Here is a 23,823-nt window from a genome sequence, read left to right as displayed (position 1 = left end):
TGTGTGTGTGTGTGTGTGTGTGTGTGTGTGTTTTATGTTTTTCTGTTTTTATGTGTTTATGTTTTTATGTGTTTGTTTGTTTTTATGTGTTTATGTTTTTTATGTGTTTATGTTTTTTATGTGTTTATGTGTTTGTTTTTATGTTTTATGTGTGTGTGTTTTCATGTGATTATGTTTTTATGTGTTTCTGTTTTTATGTGTTTTTATGTGTTTATGTTTTTTATGTGTTTGTTTTTATGTTTTCATGTTTTATGTTTTTGTGTGTTTCTGTTTTTCTGTTTTTATGTGTTTATGTTTTTAAGTGTTTGTTTCTGTTTTTATGTGTTTATGTTTTTATGTGTTTGTGTTTTTATGTGTTTATGTTTTTCATGTTTTTATGTGTTTGTTTTTCATGTGTTTATGTTTTTGTTTTTATGTTTTTATGTCTTTGTGTTTTCATGTGTGTTTTTATGTGTTTACGTGTTTATGGTTTTTATGTGTTTATGTTTTTCATGTTTTTATGTGTGTGTATTTTCATGTGTGTGTGTGTTTTTATGTGTTTATGTTTTTTTGTGTTTATGATTTTATGTGTTTGTGTTTGTTTTTATGTTTTTATGTTTTCATGTGTTTATTTTTTTGATGTGTTTATGTGTTTTCATGTGTTTATGTTTTTATGTGTGTTGTTATGTGTTTCTGTTTTTATGTTTATGTTTTTATGTGTTTCTGTTTTTATGTTTTTATGTGTGTTTTTGTTTTTTTATGTGCTTTTATTTTTATGTGTTTATGTTTTTTATGTGTTTATTTTTATGTTTTCATGTTTTATGTTTTTATGTGTGTGTGTTTTCATGTTTTTATGTGTTTATGTTTTTACGTGTTTTTCTGTGTTTACCTGTTTATGTTTTTATGTTTTTATGTGTTGATCTTTTTTACGTGTTTGTTTTTATGTTTTTATGGTTTGATGTGTGTGTGTGTTTTCATGTATTTGTTTTTATCTTTATGTTTTTATGTGTTTATGTTTTTATGTGTTTGTGTTTGTTTTATGTGTTTATGTTTTTTATGTTTTTATGTGTTTGTTTTTATGTTTTTATGTGTTTGTTATCTTGCCAAAACGAAGTTTTTGCAAGATATGTTAGTCAGCTTGTATGTTTTTTTTTTTTTGTTTGTCTGTAATCACATATGAAAAATTCTGCAGAGCACAGTTATCATTGGAATTTTTTGTAACTTCGCATATCAGAGGCCTCTAGAGGTCCCTTTCAGCACATAAAATTTTGAAGGTCAAGGTCAAAGGTCAAGGTCACTTTGTCTCAAATCAGGGGAGTCGACGGAACGCTTATTTTTTGAGTAATTTTGATCGGATCGTTTTCAAACTTCATGGGAATGTAGGTCATGGTCTGGCGCTCAGCTGATTAATTTTTGGTGGCGATTAGCCTTGACCTTCATGTTTAGCAACTAAGGTCAAACATATTTGACCCCAAGGTCAAATTTTCAAGTTTTAGGAACCATATCGTGTAGTACCTCAAATTGAACACCTCGATGAGTGCGTTCTAGATATGTCAAGCTTGAGACATTATGACGTCATTTGGTGATGTTATGAGGCAAAGCATATTTTTCATGGTTACTCTGTAGAACGATTCTCATCGGAATCTCTCGTAGGCAGATATTCCTCAAGGAGTCGCTCCTGGTGGATAGCAGCTCTGTTCACCTCAGTGTGACCTTAAAGAAGTCACACGTGGTCACCTTTTGGCAAGATAAGGGTCACCCTGCGGGTGACATTGGTTTATTTTTTATGTGTTTGTGTGTTTATGTGTTTATGTTTTTATGTGTTTACGTGTTTATGTTTTGATGTGTTTACGTGTTTATGTTTTTGTGTTTGTTTTTATATTTTTATGTGTTTATGTTTTTATGTTTATATGTGTGTTTTTATGTGTTTATGTTTTTATGTTTTTATGTGTTTATGTTTTTATGTGTTTATGTTTTTATGTGTTTATGTGTTTATGTGGATGTTTTTATGTGTTTATGTTTTTATGTGTTTGTTTTTATATGTTTATGTTTTTATGTGTTTATGTTTTATGTGTTTGTTTTTGTGTGTTTATGTTTTTATGTTTTTATGTGTTTATGTTTTTATTTATTTCTGTTTTTATGTGTTTCGGTGTTTGTTTTTATGTTTTTATGTGTTTATGTTTTTACGTGTTTTTGTTTTTATGTGTTTATGTGTTTATGTTTTTTTGTGTTTGTTTTTTATGTGTTTATGTTTTTATGTGTTTATGTTTTTACGTGTTTTTGTTTTTATGTTTGTTTTTATGTTTTTATGTGTTAGTGTTTTTATGTGTTTATGTTTTTATGTGTTTATGTTTAGGTTGATTTATGAGCTGAATATCAAGCCAATGGTGCATAAAACAGATCATTTTCAATATCTCGAGTCATATCTGTTCAAAAGAGCACAACGCATTTGTCATGATATCACATTGGATTGCTACAGACGACACATGTTTAACATGCCACGGATATGAGCATTTCGCTCCATCAGTGTAACTTTTGAATTCCCTGGAAAGACTTTCTCCTGTGAATTCCGAACCACAATAAGTGTCCATTTCTGTTGCTGCACAGTTATGTCATGACTGTCGTGTGAATGTGTGTGGGATATGTCAAGCCAAAGCTTGAACATTTAGGGGATGTGTGATGATGTAGTTTGATTATTTAGGGGATGTGTGATGTTGTAGTTTGATCATTTAGGGGATGTGTGATGTTGTAGTTTGATGATTTAGGGGATGTGTGATGTTGTAGTTTGATCTTTAAGGGGATGTGTGACGATGTAGTTTGATCGTTCAGGGGATGTGTGATTATGTAGTTTGATCTTTTAGGGGATGTGTGATGATGTAGTTTTATCATTTAGGGGATGTGTGATGTTGTAGTGTGATTATTTATGGGATGTGTGATGATGTAGTTTTATCATTTAGGGCAGTGTTTCTCAAGGTGGGGCGTGGCAATATTTTGGTGGGGCATGAGGATTCAAAACTCTTTTCAAGATCAAAGGAACCATGATGTGGCTGTCTGAGGAGAGTGAAAATAAATACCCAAACTCGACTACTTTGGCAAGGGAAGTATTGATAAATTTTCCATCATCTTATTTCGTCGAATATGGACTTAGTGTTGTTATCGATTTGCTGCAAGCCAAGAGAAAATCGACTGGAAATCACGAAACGTGGTGATTTAAGGGTGAAACTGACAAAATTGGTTCCTCGAATAAAACAAATCTGCAGCCAGCGTCAAGGGCAGGGATCCCATTGAAGTGAGTAGCAATTGAATAAAATTTGCAATGACGTTTTAATAAAGTCTTTTGAATAAATATGTAGTATATACTGTAGTGTCTCCAATCATGGTGGGGCGTACAATTTTTTTGAATATCAAAGTGGGGCGTGGGACAAAAAAGGTTGAGAAACACTGATTTAGGGGATGTGTAATGATGTAGTTTGATCATTTAGGGGATGTGTGATGATGTAGTTTTATCATTTAGGGGATGTGTGATGATGTAGTTTGATCATTTAGGGGATTGTGATGATGTAGTTTGATCATTTAGGGGATTGTGATGATGCAGTTTGATCATTTAGGGGATTGTGATGATGTAGTTTGATCATTTAGGGGATTGTGATGATGTAGGTTGATCATTTAGGGGATTGTGATGATGTCGTTTGATCATTTGGGGCAGTGGTTCTCAAACTTTATTTGACTACAACCCCCTTCTGCCCTGTTGGACCGGCCCAATGCCCCCTTGTCCTATCGTTCGTGGTCGGACACCCAGTGGGCAATAGGATAGTCCGAATTTATGTAGCGAGGAAGCAAAAATAACAGAAGCCAAATATTTTCTGAATAATATTTTACTTTATTTTACTTTACTTTTACTTTTCTGTTTTATTTTGCACTACCTACAATGTTTCAGCAGGACAGGTCCAGGTAAGGCAAACTGGGAATGTGTTATCACAGGTCCAAATACCGTTCGTATGAAGGGTGGGCCTGGTGACTCGCTGCGAGATTACAAACGTCTGGCTCCATCTCGGTGAGGTGGAGACGCAGATCGCCCCTCTTGGTAATGTCAAGGCGGTTTCGATACTTGGTCAGCGGCACCAACACGGCGCTGAACCCTCTTTCAACGAGGTATGATGTGGGGAATGCCATCAGCAGCAGTTCTGCCTCTGTCCACATTGCGGGGTATTCGCCCGCTCCAGAGTCCAGAATTTGCCGTATTCATGCTGTGAGAATCTTGCCTTCACCTCATCATCATTCCACAAGTTGATAATTTCGTCCTGTAATTCGCGCTTCACATCTCGAATGTCACATTTGAATGGGTTGATCACCCATGCTGGCACCGACAGTTCTAGCATGTCTCTGAAACGCTGCTCCATATCTCCACGAATCTTCTCAAGGTGATTGCAACAAACGAGCAACTCTTCATCAGAAGATCAGAACATCATACTCAATCCCATTCACTTTCTCCGATAACTCTGTATCAATTTCCGACAGAAACTCGACCACTGTCGAGAAGAGGGCATGGAAACGGGTCAAACGAGTGCCTTTGGACAACCATCGAACTTCGGTATGCAACAAGAGCCTCTCGAATGGTTCATCATTCTCCTGGCAAAGCTGACGAAACAGCCAATCATGCAGAGACGACACCTTGATTTTATTCACTGCTTTGATTACTATTTTGAATGATGTATGAAGTCTGGTGCTGAGAGCTTTTGCTACAAGATGCTGGCGGTGCACGACACGGTGAATGGAGAACACGGACGGTACCTGGTTCTTCAGAAGCGCAATAAAACCATGCTGGCGGTCAACCGTCGCTGGTGTCCCGTCCGTGGCGCAAGCGAGAATGTCCTCCATCGGTATGTTCTTATCAGTAAAGTACTTCTCCAACGTTTGGAAGATGGAAGAACCCTTCATATCGGTCTGGAGAGAGCGGGCAAACAACAATTCTTCCACCATTTCCTGATCACGGATGAAGCGAACGTAGCAGAGTAACAGAGCTTCACTGTCACGCAAGGTGGACTCATCCAGCTGGATGGTGAAGTGCGTGCTTCTCAGCTCACAACACAGCTTATCTTCTACATCTGATGACATTTCATCAATCCGCCTGGCCACGGAATCATTGCTGAGCACAATCGACGAGAGAACTGGATACGGATCCTGGCCCATAACAGTTTTTTCACTTCCTCAACAGCCGGTTTGATCAACGGTTCGCCGATTGAATACGGTTTTCTAGATCTGGCGATGAGCAATGACAGCTTATACGACGCTTCCAGTCCTTTATCGACGAGCTTTTGGCTGGCTTTGAACATTGTCGTTACCATGGATCGCTTCTCAAATTTATCTTTCAGCGATTGGAAATAGCTGACCTCTGCACGAGCCTTATCACTGTGCTTTTTACTCAGGTGCTCGCTCAGTCAAGATGGTATCATTTCTTCATTGGACAGCGTGATGCCACACAACAAACACATCGGTAACTGCGTGTTCGTCAGGGATGGAATGAATCCATACTTGATGTATTCAACGGAATACTGACGACACTTTTTCTTTGAGGCCGACATCTTGAAGCCGACCGGACGTGAAGCTTTTTTGAATGACGAAATCAATACGCCAAGATGTCGAAAGACTAACACCAGTGATAAGGCCAAACAATAATTATATATTTCCGGTCTCTGGTCAGCGCGCGCATCGATTTTCACCCTGCGTGTCAAAAAACATTTTTCTTCACATTTCCAACGGTAGCTACAACAGCGCGCGCCTAAAACACAATGCCGCGCCGCCTCAGTACTCGCGCCTCACTGGGAATTGCGCTGCCGGATCATAACACATGTATATGGTATTCATACCATGTGTGTATAAAAAAAAACACTGACTTGCATTGTTCGTAAACAAATCTGTAATATGCTTGAAGAACTTAATGATTTTCAGAATAAATACATTTTAAAAAGTGTTCATTGTTTACAAAAAGGCCTACCTGTCCCATTGCCTGTCTTTAATTTCTCTTTGGACGGTGTCACGGCAAACAAAGAGGACCACAACGGGCATTGTATGGCCAATTTGCCGAATGGCGCCGGGTAACCTGTTCAGACTGCAGGAAGCCCAATGAGCGCTCCTTATCACGCTGCTCTAAATCGCCAGTGCTCCCCAAATCATTGCCAGCGCACCCCTACCACTCGTGGAGTCTGGAACGCCCCTTGAAAGTTCCCAGTGCCCACTAGGGGGCGGTAGGGACCACTTTGAGAACCACTAATTTGGGGGATGTGTGATGATGTAGTTTGATCATTTAGGGGATGTCTGATGTTGTAGTTTGAATGTTTGGGGGATTGTGATGTAGTTTGAATGTGTTGAAGTAGTGTATCGATTTGTAATTCGGATACATTTCAGATACTTGTCGTTTCCTTTATTTCTTATCTCAGCCAACGAAGGTGGATGGAGTTTAAGCTTTTACACTTAGCTGTTTGTTTGTTTGTTTGTTTGTTTGAGCGTCAGATATCTGAAAACATTGTGGACTGATTTGGATGAAACTTGTTGGACAGGTTGGGTGTGTGACACGGCCAAATTGGTTCGATTTTGTTGAATATCCAAACCCGAGAATTTTTTTTTTTTTTAAGCGATTCTTCACCATGAAGAGATGGGGCCAAAAACAATCCATAGCATGACACTTCAAACAGCTGTGGACGGATTCGGATGTAACTTGGTGGGCAGTTTTGGCGTGCGACAAGGACAAATTGATTCGATTTTGGTTCAGGTGTTGATAAAAAATGTATTCTGTTCAGCCTGGCGGAGGTAAGTGATGTTTCGAGTGCAGTTGTCGTTGTGCTCTGTGTTTGTGATGTTGAAGTGTGAGATTCACCTCATTAGCTTGTTCTTGTGGGGAAACTGGCACACTCTCTGCTCCACTAAAACACCTGTTGCTTTTATTCCACATGTGTTATGTTATTAAGAATGTAACAAAAACATCTTGATGCCACGTCAGATGAAACCAGCATACAGGTGTACGAGCTTGTTTGTTTGAGTTGTTGAAAAGGTAACACTTGTTTAGCATTGGTGTGAAATTAGGCCTTAGTTAGTTGTGGCAGTGTTTGTTCCTAAAAAAATGGAGCTGTTACGGTCCTTTACCAACACCTTATCTGTTTCAATTTTAATCAATTTTTTTTTTTTAATCCAAGGACAGATACTGACACTGATCAGCAGCGTGTCTGTGCTTTTACCTGCATTATTTTATAGAGGCTGTATTCATATGATTTGCTCTTTCACCTCTTGTTCGTTGGTCTTCCTTTTAGGTGCAAAGCTGTGTGACGTTTACCAAGCTGTACTAAACCATCTCAACCAAACGAAGCCTGAACTGTCCGACAAGATAACCAAAAACCTCGGGTCAATTCCACCATCCCGCACCCTTGCATTCACCGACAACATTGTCACGACGTCTGCGTTGGACACTTGCTTTGCATTCTGGGATATTTTCTCTTGCATTTCTTCCTAACCGAGTTGTTGCATCTCCAGATTTGCGATGGGGATCGAGTTTCGTGAAGGTTCCTTGGTGATTAACGCTAAAAACCAGTGCAAGGCAAAGAAAGGTATGGTAACTGTGTCGCCTTGTTTAAACGTGCTGTTAGTTTTGCCTTTCAATGCGCAAACAGCACGGCATGCACATCGTCGACGTTTGACCACCTCGTGTTTTCCAGGGATGGTGTTCAGCATCAACATTGGCCTGTCGGATCTGGAAAACGCAGATGGGAAAACGCCGCAGACAAAGAGATATGCGCTCTTTCTTGGTGACACCGTGTTGGTTAACGAGGCAATGCGTTTTCTATTGATTTTTCCTTTACTAGTCGGACCACGACGGTTTTATTTGTTGGTCCGTTCAGGTGTCGGATTCCTTCATCATGCATGCAATAGTATGTCACCTATTTGTGGCACCTGGTGGGATCCGTTTCAATGCACAATCATTTGTTTTTGATTATTTTACGGCGCTGAAGCTTGCTTTGAATTCCCCAATAACCTTTCACCGATGATGCATGGATTAAATCCACTGACTTCAGCCTTTGGCTGCGCACGTCCCCACGATTTACAAGTTATTCATTCGAGGAAATGCTGTTAATATCGTGCAATGTGATGTTCTTTGTTGTTAAAGCCACATAACTTGGTTCCTTGATTTAACGCTGAGGTACACAACACCATTTATGACTGATTACAGTTTGTGACACATCGCAGTCATTAACTTTGGCTGAATTCGATTTTTATATTTTAATAGATTTGACGGATAAAACTCGTGTTTACTTTTAAACATTTAGTTGGATGTTTTTTTTTACCGATTTAAATTTTCAGGATAACGTAATCATTCGTGCGTAATACATACTTGCATACTTACATATATACATGCACACATCCACACTTAAATACTTATATACATACTTACATACATACTTGCAAATATGAATATATATATATGAATATATATATATATATATATATATATATATATATATATATATATATATATATATATATATATATATATATATATATATATATATACTTAGCGACTTACATACTGACATATACACACACACACACACACACACACACACTTAAATACTTGTATACATACACACATACTTACATACTTGCATGCTTACATTCACTTGCTCCAATATATATATATATATATATATATATATATATATATATATATATATATATATATATATATATATATATATATATATATATATATATATATATATATATATATATACACACAGGTGTTTAATCCATCCTGGGGCAGAATCATCAGGTGAGGGAGCATGCACCAGAGCAGCGCGTCGCTGCGTCCACTTTCCACCGGTACTCCAGGGGCCTCCGTCTGGCCATCCCCCAGGCGGATGCCTGGCCCATCCCCATCTCCTTGAGATGCCGATCAACCTGCTGCAACCACGAGGCACGTGGTCGGCCCATTGGCCTCCTCCATTCACAAGACTCCCTCGCTGAGAGAATCTGGTGAGCAGGATCAGCGTCAGGAAAACAAGCCACATGTCCATACATCCACAGCTGACGCTCACGGACTATGCAGGTAACAAATCTCATTTGAGTCTCTCTCAACAACTGCTCATTGGACACAAAGTCCGACCAGAGATAGCCAAGGATTCTCCGAAGAGACCTGGTACCAAAGGAATTAAGTGTCCGTCTCAGATCCTTGGTCGGAGTCAAAGTCTCACATCCATAGAGCAAGACTGGAAGCACCAAGGTCCCAAGACTCGGACTTTCGTTCTCCCGCACAGGTACCGGCAGCACCACACCCCATGATCCATGAATCCATGACTCCCCAGGCCTGACCCAGACGTCTATTCACCTCTGACTCTCAACCAGCAGAGACATGAACATCACTGACATGGTAAGTGAATCTCTCCACGACCTCATCATCCTCACCACAAACAAGCACCAACAGGACAGCAGCATCCAAGATGTCATTGAAAGCCTGGATCTTAGTTTTGATCCAGGAAACGTGTAATCCCAGTGGCTCCGACTCCTCATTCAGCACCTCGAGGGCCCCCAAAAGGATATCTAAAGTCTCCGCAAAGATGACTGCATCATCTGCGAAATCAAGGTCAGAGATCTTGACATTCCCAAACGATACACCACAGCTTGATCTCTCCAACATCCTCCCCAGAATCCAGTCCATACAAGTGTTGAAAAGTGTGGGGGCCAGTACACACCCCTGACAAACTCGAGTAACAACGGGAAATAAGTCAGAGATGGTACCCCCACATCTCGCAGTACTCTCAGTACCAGAGTAGAGTTCAGACATCAGATCGATCAGTTTTGGTGGCACCCCACAAAGACCAAGAATCATTCAGAGGGCATCCCGATTCACTGAATCAAACACTTTACAGAGATTGACATGAGCTGCAAGCAGCCCCTGCTGAAACTCTCGCCTGCGTTCGGTGAAGACCCGATGAGCAAGAATACAGCCAATCGTTGACCTCTTTGGTGTGAAGCCTGATTGCTCTGGACACTGGTGCTCAAGCAGATGGTGGCGAACCCTATCAAGAATTATCCGAGCAAAGACCTTGCCCGGCACTGAGAGCAGCGTTACCTCTCGGTAGTTGTTGCAGTCTTGGTGATCACCCTTCCCTTTCCAGAGAGGGACAACAAGGCCCCTCTTCCAGTAAGTTGGGATGATGCCTGTGTTCCAGGCAGAGCACAGAACTGCATGCAATGACACGTGCAGCATTTCCACCAGCCTTGAGAAGTTCAGCATGAATGCCACAGGTCCATGGAGCTTTACCCCATTTCAACCGGTTCACCGCAGCCCATGTTTCCACAAGCGAAGGTGGACCACAGTTGATTGGAGGGTCAGCAACAGGGATTGTAACACTCTTGACGTCCAACTCGACAGGTGCTGGATCAGCCTGGTACAACCGCTCAAATTAACCGGCCCAGCGGGCCTTCACTTCAGACTCCTCTGTCAAGAGCCTACCACTCTCTGCTCTAACTGCAACACCGAGGGGTGGGCTTGGATGAACGCAATGTGCGAATTCCCCTGCAAGCAGGATGAGAATCACTTGACCACAGGTGATGCTCTACCCCCTCACAGATTCCTCGCACATTGGCCTCTTTGTCCACCCTTAGTGCACGTACAGTTTTACGCCTCAGCTCTCTGAACAGCTCAGCTCTGCCATTCAGCCTGGCCCTGCGACTCTGGTCAATGGTATCCATTGTCCCTTGAGAGACAAAATTCTTCTTCGCCCTCCGGTGAGTTCCATGACATCCACCGGGCAACATCAAGGACGGTGATCTTGAAGGCACTCCATGACTCTTCAAGAAAGCATCCAGACACCCCAAATCACCACTCAGCCTGTTCGCAAACTCCTCAGCTGCCCTCTCATCCCTGAGCTTGCCAACATCCAGCCTAGGCTGGGATGGTACCATTCTCCTGGATGTAAGGTGCAACTTAACAGTTGATACAAAAAGCCGTGGTCATTATTGAGGAACTGAGCACTCCGGTAGACCCTGAAGTTCTGGATCATCTTCCAGCGACCATCAACGAGGACATGGTCAATCTCCTTTGCCACACCGCCAGTGTTGGAATAGTAAGTCCAGCGATGAACTTGTGGGTGCTGAAACCATGAACCGGCCACCCTAAGTTCATGACTTCTTGCAAAGTCAAGGAACTTCGTGCTATTCTGGTTCACAGTTCCAGACCCATTGGGACCAACACACATCTCATAACCATCCCTATCAGTTTCAGTCGATGCATTGAAATCCCCCAAGACTAGAAGTGTATCTCACTTGGGGCACTGATTAACCACAGACTCGAGCGTGGCGTAGAATGCATCCTTCACGGTGAGATAACTCGCCTCAGTTGGAGCATAAACAGCGACCAGGGAAATGACACCTAAAGGCCCGGTCACACCTTGACGTTTTAGCCAATGTATGCCGATTTTTGAAAAAAAAATTCTAAAACGCTGGCACACGTTGAATACGTTATGGGTAAGTTTTGATAACATTGAGAGCATGCTGAAAAACACTGCCATACGTCGTTGTACGCTGGCTTTAAACGTTGTACTTTTTGGTTGTCCTCAAATTTTTTCATGCTTGAAATTTCACGACTATGCCGGCGTATGACTCACACGTTCCGCTACGCTGGCCACAAGTTGTATGCACGGTCTGCGATCGTTGACAGACGTCAACACATGCTACTTGTAAGTTAATCATAAGTTGAGACACGCCGAGGTAATGTTTAGCGTACCCGAAACCTATTTCTAACCTATGATTAACGTGTTGTTGGCACGTTACGCGATCGTTGCCACACATCGACAGACGTTACTTTTAAGGTACTCATAGGCTGAAAGACGTCGGTATAATGGATCGTCCTTGCGTCAGCGTCCACGGCCATAGCCAGGACACTTATTTGCAGCATTCTTCAAACTTTTCTTCGGCATGACGAGGATGTTCACACTTCGATGTCTAGCTTGGCTATGATTCCAATTGTCCATCGGCAGCGTCTATTTAAAATAGTCGAGTTTGAGCGTTTTAACATGTTCAGAAGAAACGCTTCAAATTTCAAAACCCCAGCGTCAAAAAACAAATGCGAGTGACAGCAATTTAAATCGTTCATTGCAAACAATGAAAATAGCTGAGTGGTACCTTTTAAAAGTCGTTGGAGTGTAAAAAAAAAATCCAATTGTTGAGCGCAAGCTTCTACTTTCAATAGTGGAGATGCAGCCATTTAAATCGTTGAGTGGCAGCCTATGAATAGCAAACCCTACGTCACCGGCAAAGATAAACTGCCGCACGATATGGATAAGTTAGGCTATCGTTGGGCATAGTTTGTGAATGCCGGCTTCACGATAATTATTCGTTGGTATATCATATCTATAAGTAATCAAAGCGCTCTATGCACATTATTAGTTCATTGTGCATTTGTCCAACACGTTATGAATAGACCTAAATCGTAAAAACAAGCTATAGCTCATTGTTGAAAAAGCCCCATAAAAAAATTAGCCGCGAAGAACTTCGAACAATGGTGAAAAGATATCTCCTACCCGTGGACACGCGGACGCAAGGACGATCCATCATAACCCACACCCTCCCCCTCACACTCACCTACTACTGCCAACATGAACAAACTACTACTAATACTGATACTGATACTGTTACTGCTGACATGGACATCAACTCAAAAAGGACTCGAAAACACTGTTGGGTTCCCCTTTTATGAGCAGCATTTTTATATACCAATTCCCAAAACCGCTGGGAACACGTCTTTATATGGCAGTTGTAAGCTAGAAACACGTTCATTAATTTTTTTTGTCGACCGGAAGACGTCATTGGAATACGTCTACATACGTCGATGTGTGTTGGGACTACATAAAGAATTGGTTCAAAGCACGTCAAACATAAGTTAGAAATAAGTTTCGCGTAAAAAAGACATTACCGTGACGTGTTTCGACTTATGAGTAGCTTATAAGTAGCCTTTGTGGACGTGTGTAAGCATCCACATATCGTGTGTAAAACTTATCCCCATCGCATGCGGAACGTGTGTCATACGCCGAGTACGTCGTAAAATTTTGAACATGTTTTTAAAATTTCTTGACGTACTCTACTTACTACGACGTATGTTAGCGTACTTTAGCGTTCTACTCACGTATACCAAACTTACTCATACCGTATTTGACGTGCCCCAACGTTTTCGACACATTTTTCTTAGGTCAGCATACGCTGGCAAGATCGCCAAGGTGTGACCGCGATGTTGTCACTTCCATTTCTACGGCAGTTATGATTCGAATCGTTGTGCGTCAGCCTTTTAATAGGCTACGTCACGACATCGTCGGCGATGCGTGCAACGCGCTATGCCTAATTTAGACTATTGTTGGTATCGGTTGTGTAGGTCGACAACAGGTTCAGCATTCAATGGTATAAGTTATCTATAACACAACGAAACGTTCTGTGTCCGTTACCAATGCGTTATACATAAGACCAAGTCGCTATGAATACGTTCGAATCTTTAAAAAAAACATCAAAAGTTCAACGTAAGCCAGCGTTTTACATAAATTTTAATACGTTGCCATTGCTGGCTAAAACGTCAAGGTGTGACCGGGCCTTAAGGAGTGACGAATCCTTCGTCTCATAATACGCTCGTTGACCGGTGTTACCTCATTTATCATTGGAGTCAGCTTGTTGGACACAGCTGCAGAAACTCCTTGGGCATGGTAACCATCAGAGCGACCAGACCAATAGTAGGTGTAACCACCCACCATGATCTCGCCGCAATCTGGTCTCTGAACTTCAGAGAGTGCTGCAATACCGATGTGCAAACGCTTGAGCTCAGATGATAACAGAGACAGGTGATCATCCTCTCTTAGGGATAGGACATTCCAGGCACCCCCCCGAAGGGACTGCCTCAGGTTAACCCAAGGAGATCGCCGTCTGGTGGACGACACCTCAGCACCACTCCGACACACACTCCTGCAATCTGACCCGGGAATGTTACCCCATGATTTCCCTCCTGTCATCAAAGATTGGGGGTCCCGAAGGCTTTGCCCCAATCCCATCATCCGGTGAGCTGCCCTGCGAAGGGAAGCTGCACAGGAGGTACTCGCACGGAGTGGGTTTTCAGGTGTTTTTATGCTTCGAGAATGTTTTGTGTAATGAAGGATTTTACGGTGGCCGGAGTGCAAATCCTGCCACTAACCTCCTAATAAGAAGTAACCCCACTACAGGAGGACGTCCGCAGACACAGTTGGGCACTAGATTATGGATGAAGATTTTCACTCTTTCTCGATTTGTTTATTTATTTTTCTTGTTCCTTCCTTTTCTTCTTCACTATCCCTCAGTTTCTTATGATCAGCGTTGTTAAACTGCAATTGAGCAAAAAAAAAAAATTCAAAACTGAAATTTCATTATTTTACGCTAACGGCTTTGTTTGATTGATTCGGGTTAGGCTGATGCCTAATCATATGTGAAACTGCTTGAACCATGAAATGTTATCAACAAAGTTTAAATATCTTGGGTCTGAAGTGTAAGTTGCTTGCCCTCCAAGTCTCCCTGAATTGATTGTCTGTAAATGAGCACATTTACTGTGGGCAGTGGTTGTTATTTTCTTCGTTACCTTCTTCTTCAGGATGGCCAGGCTCAGGTGCTTACAGCCGTGAAAAAGAAGGCGAAAAACATTGGTATTTTCCTGAAAGTGAGTGGGGTCAACTTTTTCCCTGGTGGTCCTCGTGTTTCGGACGTAGAGAGAGAGAGTGAGTGTGAGTGTGAGTATGAGAATGAATTGTATGAGATCACTGAGCGACTGCAGTGATTACTTTTACCTGATTAATTTGTAATCACATTTATTCCTCTCCTTGGCCCTTTCAGAATGAAGACGAAGACGAAGAGGATGAACCAAGTCACAATAAGCAGCAGGACTTGCTGGGACGTGGAACCAAGGGCAGCCTGCTTTCGGAGAGGACTCGGGTAACCCCGCAAACGACACCACCTGTTTAAACACCGTTTTACCGACTTGCTTAGCTCGTCTACTTTTCGCGTACAGTACTCGTTTAGAGGTTTTGTGAGTATCCCTGTGAGTATCTCGTCGAGCTTTATTCATATAATGCAGGTTGTATCAAAAAAAGGTTGAATATCTTCCATGTTCAAATTTAATTGATCTTTGTCATCTCCATGGCCATCGTGTCGAACGCTCTTCTGTATTACTAGCACAGTCGTGTTGTCCGTCCGACTTTTCCTTTGTCCTTGCAAGATGTGCTTCATACGAGCAATTAGTGATAGTAATCGAACGGTGAAATAATGATGGCAATTTTCCACTGGATTTTTTTGGAATATTGTGTCTGACAGAGCGAAATGACTTCTGAAGAGAAACGCCGATCCCATCAGAAGGAACTGGCAAAGCAGATGAATGAGGAGGCAAAACGTCGACTCACTGAACAGAAAGGAGAACAGCACAAGAACAAGTGAGCTTCGCTGGGAATCTCCCTGAAGATGGTCAATGCAACATATATAATCGTGCACTTGTCAACACTCCTGTCTGTCGAGCTTTTAAGTACCTGTGCACCTTGTTCGTTTTTAACGTGCTCTTCCTACCAGCTCATACTTCTGATTTGATTGGTTAACGCCTCAAATTGCATACGTTCAGTAAGAATGTTATTTGATAAAGGTGATCTCAAAGTAAATCGAGCAAAATTTGCTCCCGATCAACATCGACGTCGTCATCGAATCTCGTTTACGTTTAACATCACAAGGACACAGAGCCTGGTGTTGGCTTCGTGGTTAGGGTGGTGGCTTGGGATCCCAGGGTCCTGAGTTCAAGCCCCGTTGGCTGCTGAATTAACACCAGGGGGTTGACTCAGCCTGTCATCCTTCCGAGGTCGGCGAAATGAGTACCAGTGTACTGGTCCCGGTGTATACCCCGGTTAGAATAGGTGTACCATATCCCTGTGTGTCGTAAGAGGCGACCAGGGTTGGCGTCAGGAAGGGCATCCGGCCATAAAAACATTGCCTCAAGAAAAAAAGCCAACCCCTGCACAGCAGGGAAAAATGGCTGTAAAAACGATCATTTTTTTATATTTATCACAAGGACACGTTCGATACGACCTGTGATCAATTTTGATGAACTAGTCACCGAGACATTTTAATTCTTATCAGCATCATTCTAAAGACTGTTAAACAGATGAGTACTTTGGTTTCATGAAGTTAATGCAATTATTACCTTTGTTCTGATTACGAAAGGTATCTGAGGGTGGTGCTCCTTTAGCGGTAGTTGAATTGATTCCTCGGTTTGGATCCAGGAAGTTAATAATGGATTTCGTTTTGTTCTGATTAAGAGAGGAAACCGATGGTAATGCTCGTTTGCCGGTAGTTGAAATGATCCGAGCTGTTCCACGTGTGAAGGTTGATATTTATGGTCTGTCTGCCCTCAAACAGGACTCGGAAGTCCAACATATCTTATAAAAGCTCTTTGCTCATGCCCAAGGAGGCAGACATTCGTGAGATGAAGATTTTCATTGACAAGAAGTACGAGACCATCATACTGCCTATCTTTGGCATATCCACGCCTTTCCACATCGCCACTATCAAGGTTTTGTCCCACATTTGAAAACGTGTTTTTTTTTGGTGCTCGCCAAATGACACCATTTACTCGATCACGTACTTTAGTGAATCTTATATGAATCTTTAGTGAATCTGATGGTTATACATGGTGGTTTACACCTCCACACACCTAGTATTGTATATAATTATGTTAATGCACAAACAAGCACATACAAGAACCATAACTGAGAAAAACGTAAATGATGAAAGTTGTGGTACTCGAAGAGCACTACTTGCATACCAACTTTCATTCGAAACAGATGAAAACCCGAGGAGCTCGATGCCCAATTTATTGATTTTTTTTTTTGACATTTTCTAATTTTGTGACCTTGTGACCTTGACTTTGGGACGAAAATGAAAAATCGAGCTCCGTGGGGCTATGCAGGTGCCATTGGGCTAACCAAATACCGAAACCCCTGCCAGATTCGACAAACTCCCTCGGAGAAGATGTAACTTGAAACCGGCTACCCCCTAAAAACACGTTTTTTGGGCGTGGCTCTGCCCATAATGGGCGCAGCATGCCCATTCTCCGGAAAACACAACTAGATCATGATACAAACCTCGCACCCTAATTTTATCAAGATCGGATCAAAACCTACGGAGCGAATATAGTGATCACTTACTGACTCGTGAACCAATAACTTGTTTCTTCAATGTTTCCACATAGTGTGTCATTACTTGTGAAATCAAAGATTCTCAAGGATATCGGTTGGTCTGGTCTGTCTGCCGGTCTCTCAATCACCTGCAAGTCACAGTTTGAAACTGATCTTCACGAAACTTCACCACATAGTAGTGGTAGTTTCAAGCTGGAAGTCTGTTTTTCGGTCAATAGGTTAAAAGGTCACAAGCATCAATTTTCATATATATGTATACATTTTTTTTACACACATTTTTACTTATTTCTTGTTTTCAAAGTCAAGGCTCATGTAAAAGCTATAACTGAATGGAGCAGGATGCAACAGAACAAAATGCGTCGAAAGAGGGGAGAAACACGAGCAGGGATGAAGGACAAAATCGATGGAGACTTGGACAAATGAGGGGGTGGGCAAGATGTGCACAGAAATAAACTCTCAGGAAGGAAAAACTAAATTTGGAGGTTGGGCGAAGCTAACGGAGGTAGAAATGATTATGGTTTTGGATGGGGGATGATATTAGATAGTGGTGAGCAGGGAAGAATGAGATTGATGAGAATGTGGAAGTCCGTTCCACAGATTGGGGGAAAAAGTTGAACAAACGAGTGGAGGTGAGAAGTGATTCTGGAGTTTTGGATTTTCACCAGAAGGGGGTTTATGATGGACCATGTGCAGCCTGTAGTAAGCTGGGGGCGGGGACAAAGCGTGGAAAGAGCAGAGGGTACAAGACCAGAAATGAGGCGGTGGAAGACAGAGAGACCACCGACCTGTCTGTGATGGGAAAGTGACAAGCTCATGGACTCTGCTTCATTGTAGGAGATTCCAATTGTCTGAAAGGCTTTGGTTTCTACCGCATCAAGCTGAGTAAGACTGCTCTGGTGTAGTTCATTTTGCATGACCACGCTTAACATTATGGTTGCCTGATGGCCCTGGCAAGTAAAGGTCACTGCCGGACAGGCTAACGTCCCCTCTCTTGGTTAACAATAACCATGAGATTGCTTTGACAGTACAAATGAGGCCTATTTTGAAAATAGAGTTCTGCAGTCAATGGCGTTGTGCGATTCTGAGAATGGACCGATGGTGTTGCGAAGTATGATTGTTAATTGGCTTGAAGGCTTTGTTTTGCGTGCTGTGGCATTTGTGAAGGATCAACGAAATATGTTCCAATTTGTTCAACCAAGCAGATGAAATTTTCTTTTTTTGATTGGTTAGTGAAGAAGATAAGGCTCAGTAATGTTCACACGGAAACAGAAGTTCGACTTTGAAAAGGAAATATCTCAAGTTTAAGATATTTCCACTGCAAGAATTCCCTTCGATAAAGTACAAACTCAGGGACGAGATGATGTGCTGCCAGATACATACCTGTGTCTGAAAGCATGACCTTGTCAACACCACCATAGTGAGGGCTCCTTGAAATAATTTGTATCTTATTTTTAAGTAAAATAATAAAGGCAAGTCGTTAAATCTCCCATAGTTGCCATGCCATCCTTGAAACGCTCAATGTGTCAATGGATTCCCATGTGACCTCACTGCTTCCCTGTTTAAGGAATTTTAATACTCCTCTTTTAATGTAAAGTCGAGGCTCATGGAACAGTTATCCTACAGTGCACAAAGTGTAGAAATGCTGCAATACCACTCAGGGCAGAGAGGACACTTGGAGGGTAAATCGACGAAAGTAAGAATGACCTCGAGTAAAGGAAGGGGGAGGAGAAAGAAGGAAGACACTGGAGGGGCTGGTTACACTAACACTGCACAGCAGCTCATGAAACGAAGAAGAGCCCTGTTCGCCGAGTCCTGTATGATCACATATTTGTCCTTCCTTACTGCTTCCCTGATTATTTTATTCACTGTACTTGATGCATAAACAAGCTCCAACATCTGTTTGAAGCTCACAAATTGCCGATCCGTATTGCATGTGTACATCATGTGTGCCCCATGCCGTGAGCAGAACATCAGCATGTCTGTGGAGGGAGACTACACGTACCTGCGCTTGAATTTCTTCTGCCCTGGAAGCTCGCTGGGACGGAATGATGGCAACATCTTCCCGAATCCCGACGCCACTTTTGTCAAAGAGATGTGAGATATTCGCACACTAACCGGGACATTATCTGTTTTTATTTGTTATTGTTGTTTTAATACTGACTCTCATTGAGGGGTTTGAGTACACGTGTGCATCACGTGAGCCACAAGCACAGAATGACAACGGAATATAAACTCACTTCTTGGCGTTAATGCTACGAGGCAATGGGGTCTTCTGGTACGTTTCTTCCAAAATGCGAGCTCATTCCCTCTCCATCTCGTGGTGATATAGCGGTGCCATTCCTGCGGTAATATCGGAGCCTCTTGGTAAATTCTCTCCAAAATTTGAGCTCAATTCCATCGCTAGGTTGTGGTAGCTTTGCAGTGCCCTTTGTGCAGTAATAACGGGGCCTACTGGTACATTTCCTCCAAAATGTGAGCTCGTTTTCTCTCCAGCTCGTGGTGACATTGCTGCACTTGATGTGCCATTTATGCCGTAATACGGCAGCCTACTGGTAATTATCCAAAATGTTCGCTCGTGAGCTCGTTCGCTCGTGGATGTAGAATGGTGCCATTAATGCGGGGCCTCCTCATAAGTTCAGGTAATACCAGTGCCTCCTGGTAGCTCGTTCCCTTGCTGTGGCATTGTGGTGCCATTTGTGCCATAATTCCAGGGCCAACTGGTACATTTCTTTCATGAGCACGTCTTGATGAATTTGTGTGGTAATGCTCCATTATTGCTGGCTTGGAACCTGCACAGCCAGGAGTCGAGTGTTTACGTTTTACGAGTAGCAGTTGTGGTGACTGTGACTAGTTTGTTATACAATTGTTAACTTTTATCCTGTAAACTAACTTGCAAGCACGTGCTCATGGTTGGTGGGAAGCGTGGCAGTTACCTACTGAAGCACCTGTTGAAAATCAGCACAAGTTAAAGGTAACCTCTTTGAAGGTCCACTTATGTAAAGGTAATGTGCAGGTCATGGACAAAAAAATGGAAACGCCAATGCAAAGTCACTTACTAGGTCATTGGGCCACCATATGCTCGAGTACGGCCGATATGTGTCCTGGCATAGAGTCCACCATCGTGGTGTGGAATTCTGCTGGAGGGATGCGGCACCATTCTTCCACGAGAAAGTCAATCAACTCCACCTGTTTGATGGAGGTGGAAAACGCTGTGTCTGGCGTCGTTCTAGAATATCCCACAAGCGCTCGATTGGGTTCAGATCTAGTGACTGAGAATGCCATGACATATGAATAACACCAGTGTCATGCTCATGGAGCCAATGGATGACCACATGTGCTCTGTGAATGGGGGCATTTGCACTCTGCCGTGAATAGAAACCACAAGATTTTGCTTGGGATGATGATGCTGATGGATGAGGGGTGTAGTAGGGTGGAGAGGAGCGGGGGAAGGGTCAGTGGGGAAGGTGATTCAGTGAATGAAAAGCAGCATTAGTTTTACGACGAAGGCGCCTGCAGCATGACCCGCAACAGAGAAGGGTAACAGGATCCTTAAATCACCTGACCTTGAACCACGATTTTTCCCTGCTTGGGGACCAAGGTATGAGAAGACATCATCTTCCGTCTCATTGGTGTTAAAAACCTGTTCCATTACAAATCCCTTCGCCTCGATTTGTTTCATGAGCTGTGCAGGAGAATGCGTTTGAGAATGGGGGTTTGAATCCGGGAGTCGGAAATCTCGTGTTTTGGCAACAAGGTTCGAATGCGGAGTTGGAAAATGAACGATTGGGAATTAGGTTTGAAGGATAATGAAGGTTTACAAATGAGGAAAGAGTACAATTGGGGAAGGTTCTACCTGCAATCATTGACCCCGTACAGATGCTGCATTTTCTCCTCGAGCCATCCGATGCAGCAACTTGATCTTTTCGCCCAACGTTATAACCTTTCTCTGCCTTTTGGCACAATTAACTTTGTCCATTGCTTCACATTTGGACTCATTAATAACCGGTGCGTGAGAAACACCACACTGCTCCTAATGGGAGCTAATTGTTCAGGTCTGGAACACAAACGATGACTCACCTCAGCTCAAAAACCGCGATAACGGAATCTCAACACAATAGGTTGCCCGGGATTGGTAGAAACCCGCGATAGTAAAACACAGAGCATTGGAGGGTTTCGTGTGTGTGTCTTCTTCTTCTTTCGGCTGCTCCCGTTAAGGGTCTCCACAGCGGATCATCCGTCTCCATTTTGCTCTATCCTCCACATCTTCCATTGACACTCCAACCACCCGCATGTCCGCCCTCACCGCATCCATGAACCTCTTCTTTGGCCTTCCTCTTCTCCTACCTCGCGGCTCCATCCTCAGCATCCTTCTCCCGATATACTCCGCTTCCCTCCTGTGCACATGTCCAAACCATCTCAATCTCGCCTCTCTCACTTTGTCTCCAAACCGTCCTCCCTGCGCAGTCCCTCTAATATACTCATTCCTTATCCTGTCCATCCTCGTCACTCCCAATGAGAATCGCAGCATCTTTAACTCTGCCACCTCCAGTTCTGCTTCCTGTCTTTTTGTTAGCGCCATTGCCTCCAAACCATACAACATAGCTGGTCTCACTACCGTCTTATATACTTTCCCCTTCACTCTTGCAGCTACCCTTCTGTCACAAATCACTCCTGCAACTCTTCTCCACCCACTCCATCCTCCCTGCACTCTCTTTTTCACTTCTCTACCACACTCCCCGTTACTTTGGACAGTTGATCCCAAGTATTTAAACCCATCCACCTTCCCCACCTCAACTCCTTGCAACCGCACCATACCACCACCCTCCCTCTCATTTACGCACATGTATTCCGTCTTACTCCTACTGACTATCATTCCCCTTCTCTCCAGTGCGTACCTCCACCTCTCGAGGCTCGCCTCAGCCTGCTCCCTACTCTCCCTACAGATCATAATGTCATCCGCGAACATCATAGTCCATGGAGACTCCAGTCTGATCTCGTCCATCAACCTGTCCATCACCATTGCAAACAGGAAAGGGCTCAGAGTCGATCCTTGGTGCAATCCCACTTTTACCTTAAACCGGTCCGTCATTCCTACCGCACACCTCACCACTGTCACACTGTCCTCATACATATCCTGCACAATCCTCACATACTTCTCCACTCCCGACTTCCTCATACAATACCACAACTCCTCTCTTGGCACCCCATCATAAGCTTTCTCTCAATCCACAAACACACAATGTAACTCCTTCTGGCCTTCCCTATACTTCTCCATCAACATTCTCAAAGAAAACATCGCATCAGTGGTGCTCTTTCCTGGCATAAACCCATATTGCTGCTCACAAATCATCACCTCTCCTCTCAACCTTGCTTCCACGACTCTCTCCCATAACTTCATGGTATGGCTTAACTTATCCCTCTGTAATTTCCACAGCTCTGCACATCACCCTTGTTCTTGAAAATCGGAACCAGTACACTTCATGTCCACTCCTCCGGCATCCTCTCACTTTCCAAGATTTTATTAAACAATCTGGTTAGAAACCCCACTGCTATTTCTCCTAAACACTTCCATGCCTCCACTGGTATACCATCTGGGCCAACCGCCTTTCCACTCTTCATCCTCTTCATAGCAGTCCTCACTTCATCCTTACTAATCCACCCCACTTCCTGATTCACTATCTCCACCTCTTCCAACCTTCTCTCTCTCATTTTCTTCATTCATCAGCTCCTCAAAGTACTCCATCCACATCAAAACACTCTACTCGCTCGTCAGCACATTCCCATCTGCATCCTTTGTCACCCGAACATGCAGCACATCCTTCCCAGCTCGGTCCCTCTGTCTTGCCAATCGGTATAAATCCTTTTCCCCTTCTTTTGTATCCAACTTCTCATACAGCTCGTCATATTCCTTTTCCTTAGCCTTTGCCACCTCTCTCTTTGCCTTGCGCCGCCACTCCTTGTACTCCTGCCTACTTTCTTCATCTCTCTGACTATCCCACTTCTTTTTCGCCAACCCCTTCTTCCTTATACTTTCCTGTACTTCCTTGTTCCACCAACAAGTCTCCTTATCTTCCTTCTTCTGTCCAGATGTCACACCAAGTACCTTCCCAGCTATCTCCCTCACCACTTCTGCTGTAGTTGCCCAATCATCCCACCCATCTTTACCACCTTCCAACACCTGCCTCGCCTCCTCCCTAAATTCCACGCAACAGTCCTCCTCCTTCAGCTTCCATCATCTGGTCCTTGGTTCAGCCCTCACTCTCTTCCTCAACCTCACCTCCAAAATCATCCTTCAGACCACCAATCAATGCTGTCGAGCTACACTCTCCCCTGCCACCACCTTACAGTTTCTAATCTCTTTCAGGTTGCATCTCCTGCTGAAGATGTAATCCACCTGTGTGCACTTTCCTCCACTCTTGTACGTCACCCTGTGTTCCTCCTTCTTCTTGAAATACGTATTTACCACTGCCATTTCCATTCTTTTTGCAAACTCTACCACCATTTGCCCTTTCTCATTCCTCTCGTTGTGTGTATGTGTGTATGTATATGTACGTATACATACATATATATATATTTTATATATATATATATATATATATATATATATATATATATA

General features: G+C 42.8%; 1 protein-coding gene across 3 annotated transcripts in view; it reads left to right on the top strand.

Annotated features, from left to right (window-relative positions):
- SUPT16H (SPT16 homolog, facilitates chromatin remodeling subunit) overlaps window positions 1-23,823 on the top strand; it is a 91,749-nt gene that overhangs the window by 31,054 nt on the left and 36,872 nt on the right. For all 3 annotated transcript variants that reach the window (XM_085890235.1, XM_085890234.1, XM_085890233.1), the window contains exons 8-15: window positions 7,284-7,374; window positions 7,504-7,577; window positions 7,686-7,798; window positions 14,627-14,692; window positions 14,866-14,964; window positions 15,343-15,458; window positions 16,429-16,582; window positions 19,174-19,301. In XM_085890235.1, the coding sequence (XP_085746361.1) occupies window positions 7,284-7,374; window positions 7,504-7,577; window positions 7,686-7,798; window positions 14,627-14,692; window positions 14,866-14,964; window positions 15,343-15,458; window positions 16,429-16,582; window positions 19,174-19,301 (841 nt within the window). The remainder of the gene's footprint in view (window positions 1-7,283; window positions 7,375-7,503; window positions 7,578-7,685; window positions 7,799-14,626; window positions 14,693-14,865; window positions 14,965-15,342; window positions 15,459-16,428; window positions 16,583-19,173; window positions 19,302-23,823) is intronic.

Source organism: Eptatretus burgeri, chromosome 7 (assembly GCF_056783735.1).
Source record: "Eptatretus burgeri isolate ZD-2024b chromosome 7, Ebu_testis_v1, whole genome shotgun sequence".
NCBI classification, from domain to species: Eukaryota; Metazoa; Chordata; class Myxini; order Myxiniformes; family Myxinidae; genus Eptatretus; species Eptatretus burgeri.
This window is presented reverse-complemented; position numbering and strand designations above follow the sequence as displayed.